At 36.7% G+C, this 12186-nt stretch overlaps 2 protein-coding genes across 2 annotated transcripts; one reads left to right on the plus strand and one right to left on the minus strand.

Annotated features, from left to right (window-relative positions):
• Nucleotides 1-1251: 1251 nt before the first annotated feature.
• LOC149203781 (uncharacterized) lies at nucleotides 1252-2579 on the minus strand. The gene is made up of 3 exons (XM_089401984.1): nucleotides 2320-2579; nucleotides 1716-2202; nucleotides 1252-1455 (listed from the first exon to the last, which is right to left on the minus strand). The coding sequence occupies exons 1-3, from the start codon at nucleotides 2577-2579 to the stop codon at nucleotides 1252-1254; spliced, it is 951 nt and encodes a 316-aa protein (XP_089258110.1).
• A 365-nt stretch (nucleotides 2580-2944) lies between these two features.
• LOC149203782 (putative xyloglucan endotransglucosylase/hydrolase protein 32) lies at nucleotides 2945-4869 on the plus strand. Its single transcript, XM_089401985.1, has 5 exons — nucleotides 2945-3025; nucleotides 3182-3311; nucleotides 3494-3594; nucleotides 4199-4419; nucleotides 4505-4869. The coding sequence occupies exons 1-5, from the start codon at nucleotides 2945-2947 to the stop codon at nucleotides 4824-4826; spliced, it is 855 nt and encodes a 284-aa protein (XP_089258111.1). The 3' UTR covers nucleotides 4827-4869.
• The last annotated feature ends 7317 nt before the right edge of the window (nucleotides 4870-12186 follow it).

Here is a 12186-nt window from a genome sequence, read left to right on the forward strand (position 1 = left end):
TCAAGAAACTATGTCGCCTCTTAGTAGTGACCTTGGATGGAGTTACAACATCAAATTTCTTATTATTGTACTCTTGGCTTACATTTTTTACCAATTGATTTAGTGCATATGCCTGCTCCAAAGATGTGGGTGTTATTTGTAATAAACCCCTCAATCTCTTATGAGTTGATGACATCACAAGTTTAATTTCCTCATCGATTGTTAGGGCGCTATCTTGCCTTACAATGGTTGAATCAGTGGAAGGAGAAGCTGGAAGGTTCATTTCAATTTCTGGGCTCATTACAAATGATTCATTTAAATCAAGTAAATATCCAGGTCTTTCTGTAATAGACCTACAGACATTAGGCAATTCATTGCCCCTTGAAACCTTGCTAGTCACTACCATCTCAACTTTTAAAATATGCTTACAAATATTGTCATTTAGGGCCCATTTGCAATTACAAAAGTTTAGGTTCAGCCCTTTATAGATGACATGATACCATGTATCACGAGTTGCCGTAGTTTGGCTACGAACCAAATACTCACTTTCCTTGTTTCCATCAGCCATACAATCTTCATCTGGGATATTCTTTGCTTTGCACGCACTTAAATTTATTTGTTGCTCAATTTTTGAAGCTCGGACAAAACCAGCATTTTTTAGACATTGCATGTGAATGTAATACAACTCAACCTTTTTTAATAATAGGTGCAACAGCCAATCCACCCTTCTATGGGACGCATTATTCTTCTCATAGAAGTACCTTTGCTTTTAGATATCGGTGATAAGATTCGATAGCATTATTAATATCCTGGTTGGAATGTGGGAAGTCTCTATATGCTTTTGCCCACATATCTGGAAAAAAAACATATATTAGATGCGAAAAAACAATAGAAAATGGTCAATTACAAAATAAATTGATAAAATGCAACCTTAGGAAACTTACATAGCTTGTTGTTGTTTAACCAGTTGGTTGCAAAATAATCCAAAAACACAGTTTCTTCTTTGAATTCATCAAAGAAACTTTGAATTTCATGTTGCACAGATGCATCATCTTCACACGAATGCATGATTAATCCCAGAGCACGGAAGATATGGACTTTATTTTCCTTTCCCCTGACTTTCGTTCCAACATTTTTCAATCAGGCTCTACGGACATGCCATACACACAATAATAGTGTACAGTTTGTGCAAGTCCTGAAATAATATAACATTATAAGAGAATATCCTTGAACATTATTGCTTTTTATCTCTTCTAAAAAGAAAAAACTGGTTCACCTTAATGCCTCGATTTCCGCTGCTGCATCATCTGTGATGACAGCTCGGACATGCCAATCTGGGTTTTCCTTTTTCCCATTTGCAAATAATTGCGACATCCATTTACAAATATCAGAAGTACCATGCCGTGATGATATTACCCATGCCACTGAAATCCCATTGTGATGATCATCAAAAGCCATTATGGTGTACAGTTGATACTGCATTACAATAAGAAAACAAGATTATAAGCATATAAGAGGACGACATTGAAATAAAGTAGAATAAATGAAGTTTTGGTAAATATGTTTACCCCATATTTGTTAGTGCTAAAAGTGGAGTCCATTGATAACATGTTGTTGTGTGAGTATCTCACCATCATTGAAAGCATCCACTTAGTTTGTATGCCTATAATGAAAGGAATGTTTTTAACAACATTTTGTTGTTGGTAGAAGAAAAAACTCTCTGGGCACTCACTAACCCAACAATCCACACTCATTGGATCACTTTCATGCTTCACATACTCTAGCCTCTTGATATTATTGTACATGTTTGACACATCCTTTCTTGTCATGAAAAAATCTCGAGGTGCCCCTGTGAAAAACTCACCAGATCCATACGTTAAATCACAGATAAATTTTTCCCAGATCATAGTAGCATTAAAACCATCACGAACCAAATCTTCAACAATAGTTCGTATATGTTGTGTCAAATGTGGCGCAAAATTGAATTTCTTGGGCATGTCATTTGTCTCATTTCCATGACAAACCACATTTTTGTCATCAATATGTCTGCATGCTGTATATATTAGAACGGCATCATTTGGTCTAAGAGCAAGTCGTCGCATAATAAAGTGACACTGACAACCAACTTTGATGCTGTGACGTGGAAGACGTTTCTTAGTTGTGGATCCAGGTTCAGCCACATTGTTGGATTGTACATGATTTGGACCATAGGCACACCTATATCTGTGATCAACAATTCACCAAAAATTAAATAAAATATTTATGCATGTTTGACATAGTGAACTTAAAATCAAAATTTTATATATATGTAGATAGAGAGAGAGAAAGAGAGAGACTCACACAACATATTCTAGATATGTTGAATAATTTGTCCTCTTGATATCCTTCACATCTTTAATTTTTCGAATTTTAGCAACAAATTGAGTAGGTGCGGGTTCCCTCATTTGCTCTCCCCTTATAAAATCCTCAAGTCGACAATATGGAATAATTGCGACTTGGTCTCCTGCTACTTCTGTCCATGTCAAATCTTCCGCTAAAAACTCTATCATCCCTTCTGGGTCCTCAACCTCCAACTCATTGATCAATTCCCACTTCCTCATTCTTTAAATCCCTATACAAATGAGGGAACACGGATATTGACTAAACATATGAGCAACAGTTCATACTATGAATATTGAACACCACTTGAAATGCAATTTTTTGTAGTGTGTAGAATTTACACTGAAGACCCCACCAGATATAAACACATTTACAGCATAATTCCCTATCTCCCCTTCAATATTTCCTACCCATGCACAAAACAGTATTATAGACTTTCAAATGCTTCATCTTGGTATAAGTTGCAAAGAAAAAACTGTTATACAACTTTAATCAGTTTGTTCCACTTTGTTATGCTCAGATGAAGTCCAAAACAATTACATAACAAAGTGTCCATATGATATGCATGTTATTTTTTTAGAAGCTTATGATTGATTCTCCTAGGGGAGATTACTCTTTAACTGGCATTGCATTCAAGGGCTGGCAGTTAAGATTACAGCTGGGCTTGGCATTTTTGGGAAAGATGTAGAATCTTTCAAAATTGTAGCCAAAGTGGTTAAGCTGGCTATTTTTGCCTACACAAGGCGGGACAACTTGTATATTTCTTGATATATATTTGTTCAGTAGTGAAATATAAGATACATCATCTACAATTCACTTGAAGCACATTCCTGTGACCTCCAAGTTCCAGACCATAAACTTTTATAATGGCTATTCTAATCTCTGGGGTCCTCAGCATCAGCAAGTGTCAGAGGATGAGTCCTCTACCACAATTTGGCTTGACAACTCTTCAGGTTAATTTTGTTTGGTTTATCCTTCGGTAGAATAACTAATTTTTGCATGAAATGTGATGCAGTCTAAAGAGTGTTTGTCTCCCTGACTTTGGATGTTAGCCATGGTTTTGGATTCTCCTTAACTCATCAGCTAGCTCTGGTATTCTTCCTGATCCAAGAGATCTGTTGTTGAATAATTTCAGGTAGTGGATTCAAGTCTTTGGAGGCCTATAAGTCTGGATTCTTCAGTGCTGCTATTCAGTTACAGGCAGGTTATACAGCTAGAGTCATCGCAGCACTCTATGTAAGTTGCATTTCAGCGTTAAATTATCTTTTCCTGGAACTTGGTTTGTTCATGAGGATTGCTAATGTCATTCAAGTTGCATAAAGAAAATGGAGCTGCATTTTAGAAACATGGTGGCTGATGCATATTACATAAATCTTACGTCCTAAATAATAATTTGGAGGTGCATGGTATTTCCATATGCCGAATGCAGATTTAAGTGACTGTTGGTATAGATGTGTTTGTATTAGTGTTTTTATCATTGTTATTTTCTAATTTCAAGGTTACAGTCAAGCCAATACCAAGTTAGTGTATGAATCTCTTATCTATCCTCTTCTAATTATTTTGAGGTCACAGCGAAGCCAATACCAAATTGATGTATGAATCTCTTATCTATGTAGTGTGCGAGATTACTGTCTCTTATGTGTAAATGCTAGTCTCTTATGTGTATTTACGAAGGTACTTATCAGATATGGGGTAGCTTCTTATAGGTATATATCAAGGAACATCTGAGAGATGGGTTTATGTCCATTGATCATATGTTTACCGGGGAGAGGTCTAGCTAGGTGTGAGCTGCTATTTTTGTACAATGATCACATGCAAGTATTTATGTGTGCCTTTGCAGCTCTCCAATAACCAAGAGTACCCAGGTCACCATGACGAAATAGACATTGAGTTCCTAGGGACAACACCAGGAAAACCCTACACCTTACAGACCAATGTTTACATAAATGGAACAGGGGATGGGCAGGTTCTCACAGGCAGGGAGTTGAAATTTCATCTCTGGTTTGACCCAACTCAAGACTTCCATAACTACAGCCTTCTCTGGACTCCAAGTTATATCATGTAAGCCTGATTTCTGTGTAAAATTCTATGTAGTTTTTGGTTGCATTGCAGCTGTGATCCAACTCACCATGTTGATCTATGGCAGCTTCTATGTAGATGATATTGCTATCCGAAAGTACCCAAGAAGAATTTCATCTACTTATCCATTGAGGCCACTTTGGGTATATGGATCAATATGGGATGCTTCCTCTTGGGCTACTGAAAATGGCAAATACAGAGCAGATTACAAATATCAGCCATTTGTTGCTAAGTTCTCTAAGTTCATTCTCAGTGGCTGCCCTGTTTCAGACTCCACATGCTCAGCCTCATTCTCCAATTCTCTCATTTCAACTGGAACAGGAGGCCTAACGAGCCAAGAGAGATCGAGGAGGAAGTCAATTCAGAGAAACAATTTGGTTTACAACTAATGCAAGGACAGAGAACGCTATCCCACTCGCCTGCCTGAGTGTGGGAAACGCTATGCTCCCAGCCCCCTTAATGGGAATGATTAAACACATAATCACCACTTGATTATCAAGATGGTTCCCTAAATAAAAATTTGTGAGAGACTAGAGTTTGAATCTTGAAAACCAGTGTCTGTTTATTTATGGCCATCTATAATATAGGCCATTGAAGAGTGCTTCTGTATGGGTGTGTAAGGAAATTTTCCATTGCAGCTGGTGAAATAAATTTGCAGCTCATGGAGTACAGATGCCCAAAGCTCCATAGGAGTTGGGTTGAAATAGTTGATTTCCTTATTGTTGGTAATTGCTTGGAGGGCTATGTAAAACTTGTCCAGTGATGCGTTCAGTGCATGAAATCATGGCCCTTGTCACAGCTAGATTTATATACCAACTTCGCAGATTTAAATAAAAATGAATGTTTTATGTCCAGAAGATTCTCTAAATACAGATCTAAGTATGGTTTAAAACCAATATTTGTCATTTGCAGAGACGGATATGGCACCCAAAAGCAGGGTTGCTTCCTGTGTTTTTACTGGCATTATATGATTCATGATCTTTAATACTGTATTGGGTATTGTGATCTCAATTTTCAAGTTTGCGGTGGAGTATTTGAGTGCGAGAATTGGGGCAAAAATATTTGTCATAAACGTTGTAAGTGGCATTTGTGACAGATTTAGTTAAATATGAGAAATTCTCTTTAACTAAACTAATTGACTTTTGGCTTTAGATCAGTTAAATAAATCACATTTTCAGTTTTGATTTCTGAAAATCATATCTAATCTGCTGGTAAAGAAATGACAAAATGTATTGATTCCGTGCTGCAGATGTTGCAGCAAAATCAGATTTCAATCGATAGAAGATACCAGGAATGTAACAGGAATGTAACAGGAATGTACCAGGAATGTAACAGAGCTCTTGCGCAGCGTCAATTCGGGTTGCAAAGGCAGACCGATTTCGAACGTATGTCAATAGCATTTTGGCGCGCGGGGAGGTCGCTGTTGTCAAAGAACGAGACGGGGCGGGCCCGCGGTTGGTGGGTCCCACGTTCGTCACCGGAAACGCAAGGTGGCCGCCGAAGTCCCGTTCCATGGATATGTATGCGCCCCCCATGACTTGCTTGACATACATAGATGGGCCAGCATTTAATAACTAATATATGGCTGGTTAGCTCTTGCCGAAGTTTGATCACGCATTTCTTTGTGTTCGGTGTTGTCAATCATATATTTAGTGTAACATCGGCGAAAAACATTTGTTAGTCTGTTGCAGCTGCACGGAGAACACTTATCTGATACAATTAAAGCCCCAAAATAGGATTCGAGATCTAGAGGGTCTAGTTCGAAATGGAAGATCCCTTCGCATTTCAATCTGAAAATTCAACACACTCTAGAGTTACCTGTGGATGCTCGGATGCGGCAGAATATTGCACGTATAATGACAGACGAATTCACAATGGGTTTACTAGCAGCTCTATTCAACGACCTTATACTTCTTTTAGAAATCTGTTTAATAGTCCCGCGCGTCATAGAAACCTGTTTTTCCATGGAAGTTACTACACGCGACCCAAAGCTTGTTACAGGGGGCAGTGATTATGTTCATTCAGCTTCTTCACAAAAGCAGGTATGCGACCTTAGAAATCCTTGTTATAGAACTGACAGCCTGAATTGAGCAACAATACATATTTCTTGCCGGATTAAAGACTTAGGTCTGGTTTTACATTTTATATTTCGCTCATGCTTTGCTCTTCGGATTAATCTCAGCTCTTTAGCTTCCGAAAAATATAAATTACTACTCAAAAACCAAAGTACGCCCTTGAGATCCTCTTTCTTTATATATTTAAGTTTTGACTGGTTACATTTTCCGCTGTTGCTTTTGCTTTGGCATATTGTTTGGTCAGAGAAAAACCCTCGAAAAATTTCGAATGTGTATATTATCAATTCTGTAACTCTCGATCTGAAGAAGTTGTTGTTTATTAGATTTGAATAGTAGCTCCACATAGCTCTATTAGTGATGAGGCTTCAATCGAATAAAATCTCACAATACCCTGATTTCCTATACAAAGGTGTCTAGTTATAGGTTGAGCATCCTTTCTGATGCAATCTTTTAATATTTTGCCCTACCTACTATAATAAGTGTTTCGTAGTAGGTGGGCATAGCTAAGACACAAGACACTATTATTATTACATCTATCAATAATACAACATATAATTAGCATTAGTAGTGACATCTCACATGATTGACAACAACTTTATACGAAAAGAATATGACAACATGAGACACTAAGAGAACTACACCTATGAGTTATATAACTTAGGATTAGCATTAGGAATGACATCTAGCATTATTGACAGTGACTTTATACAAAAAGAACATATAACAAGGGGCACTAGGATTAGTACACCTATGAATAGCATAACTTACGATTAGCCTTATACAAAAACAATAATGACATAAAAACATATTAGGACCAAGGACTTAACTTTCCTCAACAGAATTTGACTAAAAAGGACTACATATTGTAACAATTCCTCCATTTATAAAAGCATCAACTCTGAAATGTGAATTTTACTTTCTTAGTAAGAATAGAAAAATTGTTTGAGTAGCTGGTACTATGATGACAAAAAGAAAATTGAAGCCTTTGCTAAATGAGAAGGTTTAGAGTTACCATGAAACTCCTGAAAAAATTAGTGCTTTTTGTTGAGGAGTAACAAGAGAAGATGCTTTGACTGGAAGTGAATGCAGCCCCAATGGAGTCAAACAATCAATGAGTCCATAAAGCAACCACAGCTTGTGCATAAGCTCAATGAACTAATTGCTAAGGTGAAGCAAGTGTTATAACTCCAAACTAAATACCAAGGGAACTTCATGAAAGATGTCACAAAAATATTTTTGGATCGAATTCTTCTAAGGCATGATCTTAACAATCAAGCGGTACCTATTCAAGATGCTGAAGAGGGATTGTGTAAGGATCTTCATCTGGTTCAACATTCTTTTCATCATCTATTGCTCTAAAGTAGGTGGAGTCTCAATTACATCAACAATGTCTTCATTTGTTGATTTATAAACATTTGTCAATGATAATGTGTAGTAGAGATAACAGTATTGGTAGCTTTCGGGTGGAGATAAATATCATCGTGGGGAGCATGACATTGAACCCTTTTTAAACACACAGTAATTTGGCTGTGCATTGGGAGGCATACAGTGGTGTTGCGTTGGCAAGTCCATGCAACATTGACCATACGAGCAGGCTCTTCATTGGGCACAACTGTTTGACAGGTGCCATATGCAGGGAGACCACCATGTAGAAATTAGGACGATACAGCTCGACAGTTAGGTGGACACAACTTCACCGCTGCACCCGAAAATATTTATCCTCACCTGTATCTTCTGTACATGCAACATTTTCATGTCACTTATCACGGAGGTCTTTGTTATGAAGTATCTTGTGAAATACTGAGATGTGTCAGTGAAAGAGAAATTGTAGATGCAGTTTCATTTATTGAAACACAACTGTTATGTTTATGTAAGCTGAGATGTTGCTGAAATTGTTTTAGAAGCCAATGAATCCATCCCATGCGGCCATGTTTGTTTGTTCTAAACAAGTTAGATAGAAATGTTAAAGAATTAATGACTAGACTGACTAGTCATCGGCGACAGATATCAAATTCCTCTAGCTACAGTCCTTTCCCTGGTCAATCCAGGTGAATGTAAGATTTATCAACCTAGTCTAGGTAGGTTTTTGGTTTAGGTCATTTTAAGAAGGCTATGGCAAAATCTATTGGGAAACTAACCCAATGACCAGAATTCCCATGTTAACTTTTATTGTACTGAGTTTATATATCACGTTAGAATTAAATGAATATGACCTTCTACTGGAGAGATCATGAATCTAAGTCCAGTGAATCCCCCTTTTTATCCTGTAGAGCTATGTGGAGCTACTATTCAAATCTAATAAACAACAACTTCTTCAGATCGGGAGTTACAGAATTGATAATATACACATTCGAAATTTTTCGAGGGTTTTTCTCTGACCAAACAATATGCCAAAGCAACAGCGGAAAATGTAACCAGTCGAAACTTAAATATATAAAGAAAGAGGATCTCAAGGGCGTACTTTGGTTTTTGAGTAGTAATTTATTTTTTTCGGAAGCTAAAGAGCTGAGATTAATCCGATGAGCAAATCATGAGCGAAATATAAAATGTAAAACCAGACCTATAAGTCTTTAATCCGGCAAGAAATATGTATTGTTGCTCAATTCAGGCTGTCAGTTCTATAACAAGGATTTCTAAGGTGGCATACCTGCTTTTGTGAAGAAGCTGAATGAACATAATCACTGCCCCCTGTAACAAGCTTTGGGTCGCGTGTACTTCCATGGAAAAACTGGTTTCTATGACGCGCGGGACTATTAAACAGATTTCTAAAAGAAGAAGTATAAGGTCGTTGAATAGAGCTGCTAGTAAACCCATTGTGAATTCGTCTGTCATTATACGTGCAATATTCTGCCTCATCCGAGCATCCACAGGTAACTCTAGAGTGTGCTGAATTTTCAGATTGAAATGCGAAGGGATCTTCCATTTCGAACTAGACCCTCTGGATCTCGAATCGCTTTAATTGTATCAGATAAGTGTTCTCCGTGCAGCTGCAACAGACTAACAAATGTTTTTCGCCGATGTTACACTAAATATATGATTGACAACACCGAACACAAAGAAATGCGTGATCAAACTTCCCGCCCATATGAGTGAATTTGTTTTGGGTTTTGGGATTTTGAAATGCACGTCCACGCAAAACCCCGCCGGCCCCACCTTGTTTTCGGCACAGTGAATCCCTGTCCCACTGCCACGGTACTTGATTTTGAGCTTCGGCTGTTTGAAGAAATTCTGAACCATTGTGTGCTTTGGGTTGTTGTAGATGAACTTTTCTACGAGTTTATGTAGATGAATCGTACAATATTAACTTTTTTAGTGAGTCGGGTTATGGTTCATTTATATAGATGGATGGTAGAATACTAAATATATATTTTTAGTGTACTAAATTTATTTCTTTTTAATGAGTTGAGAGTCGAGTTATGGTCTAAGGGGAACCAATATACCACTTGTCAATGGATGGGGTGAGGGAACAAATGTTTTGTCAATGAGTGAGTGGGAGGTATATGTCTATCGTTGGATAATTGATTTGTGAATGGTAGGTATATACAACTCTGTTCATTTAATGCTTAGTGTCAAGCTACTTATTTTCAACAATGGTTCAGTGCTGAGGCGAGGCATTTCTGATTTATTTAATGCCCATTCTGAAGCTACTTATTTTCAGTGATGGTTCAGTGCTTAGTGAGGCGAGGCATTTATGTGATTTGGTTTAGAATTTACTTTTTGATTTACCACGTTTTAACTTCTCAATACTTTATGATTATAAAACACATGCACTTTTTCTTTTTTCTTTTTTAATATGAAAGTGATATTTAAAATTTATAGGTATATTTAATATTTTAAAATATATTTTATTAATATTTATTGTCATTATAAATTACTTAGTTAGGGTTTCGAGAATGGTTAGTGTTAAAGGGTTTGGAAATGTAGGGTTCACAAAGATCTAGAGTTCAGATCTAGAGAGTTTCTCAATCTTGGTGAAACTCATCTTAGGAGAATCATTTAGTTTGTAGGCTTCGAACTCAGATCTTGTTTTCTCTCTTGTGAAAAGGTTACAGGAGAAGATGTGCATTCCTCATAAATGCTTTCGACTCATTCATGAAGAATGACAGCTTCAGGATCAGAAGCTCCTCAAAGAATAAAGCATTACTAAGGACACCATGATTTACATGGTAGCAAGAATTAAAGGTGGAGCCAAAAGGAGGTGCATCCACCTTAGTCCCCCCGAGATTGTTTAAAGATGTTCTAAAACTAGGGCCTCCCTCGTCAAACCCTAAAGATCTCTTTGGATCTACATTTGTGGTGGAGGAGTTAGCTGAAACCCCTTCTCTTAGGGTGAAAAATATTGCTTACAGTTTCATAGTTGTAAATTATGAACAAAATGTGTGTATATGTTGTTTCAATGATTTTTGGGCTTCTTCATCGGTTTTCGAGGAGTGGGTTCACGAGAATTGGTTTCCAAATGTTGTGGTACATTTTTTCTCAAAGGGATTTTTTATTGTTATTTTTTAGAAGATAGAAGATAGGCATAATGTTTTTTATGAGGGACCCTAGTTTTGGGGCCAATCTAGTCTCTTCCTTCAAACCTAGTTTCTGGATATTAATCCTCTATCTATTTGAAATCTAGCAACTCCAATATGGGTGAGGTTTCCCAATTTGCCCATCCATATGAGACATCCAACTTTCTTAAAAGAATTGGGAAATTTGTTAGGTCAGTTCATCAAAATTGACTCGGAAAGGATTATGAAAGGAATTCATACATTTACTCACATTTGTGTTAAAGTGGTCCTCAGTAAACGATTGTCAGATAAAATCCTCCTTAAATGGGGAAAAAAGGTTATTCCCAATCGGTGGATTATGAAAATATGACTTTTCATTGTAGATCTTGCCAACAGCCAAGAAACCAACAAAGTGTTTCCCGTATTCACAAGGCACCTCTTCGCACCTTGAAGCCAGGGAGAAAATTCATGGATGGAAAGATCTAAAAGGACCCAATAGTTCTAAGTCCATGGTGGCTCGCGGGTTGGGTAATTCTCATAATCAAAAGACTCTTGATGCTAGCGTTTCTCCTACAAACCCAGCTCAAAATCATGATATGCCATCTCAACCATCATGGGAAGAAGCTCACTTGTCAATTAGTATGGCACAAAATTCAGCGATATTTTTGGCATTTGCAAAGAGTGGACAAAAACATACTCATGAATTAAACCATTCAAAAGATACTGACGAGGAGCTTACAAATATGTTAGAGCACTCGATAGAAACATCTCAAGGAAAATAAATCATTGTCTCAAAAAATCTTTCGGATTGAATAAACGTGTAGAAAAAGAAAGACAAGAAAAAACATCTCAAGGAAAAGAAATCATTGTCCCAAAAAATCTTTCAGATTGAATAAACATGTAGAAAAAAAAAGACAAGAAAAACAAGCCAGTATATAATCCTGGAGTCTAAATTCAAGAAGGAAAAATGAAAAATATAATATTGTATAACATAACTAAGAATAAATTAATATGATATAATTCAATTTCGATAAATAAGTAAACTATATATAATTTTATATAATAATAAAAATATTATAAAATTTTAAAATTTAAACAAAAAAAATTCAATTGATGATTAATGTGTAAACTACTACAAAGAAAAAGAGTGTACTTATAATATAAATCCATTTTTTATGAGT

The sequence above is a fragment of the Pinus tabuliformis genome, chromosome 2_1 (genome assembly GCF_031772625.1).
Source record: "Pinus tabuliformis cultivar Carrire ecotype Pingquan chromosome 2_1, CPIR1, whole genome shotgun sequence".
NCBI lineage: Eukaryota > Viridiplantae > Streptophyta > Pinopsida > Pinales > Pinaceae > Pinus > Pinus tabuliformis.

Bases quoted from the DNA above. Each gene is read 5' to 3' on its own strand.
- LOC149203781 (XM_089401984.1), bottom strand. From the start codon at position 2,579: ATGAGGAAGTGGGAATTGATCAATGAGTTGGAGGTTGAGGACCCAGAA. The intron at 2,203-2,319 runs GTGAGTCTCTCT...TGTTGATCACAG, and splicing joins ACATATCTAGAATATGTTGT to ATATAGGTGTGCCTATGGTC. The intron at 1,456-1,715 runs GTTAGTGAGTGC...ATTGTAATGCAG, and splicing joins CAATGAGTGTGGATTGTTGG to TATCAACTGTACACCATAAT.
- LOC149203782 (XM_089401985.1), top strand. From the start codon at position 2,945: ATGATTGATTCTCCTAGGGGAGATTACTCTTTAACTGGCATTGCATTC. The intron at 3,026-3,181 runs GCATTTTTGGGA...ATTCACTTGAAG, and splicing joins TAAGATTACAGCTGGGCTTG to CACATTCCTGTGACCTCCAA. The intron at 3,312-3,493 runs GTTAATTTTGTT...GAATAATTTCAG, and splicing joins TTGGCTTGACAACTCTTCAG to GTAGTGGATTCAAGTCTTTG.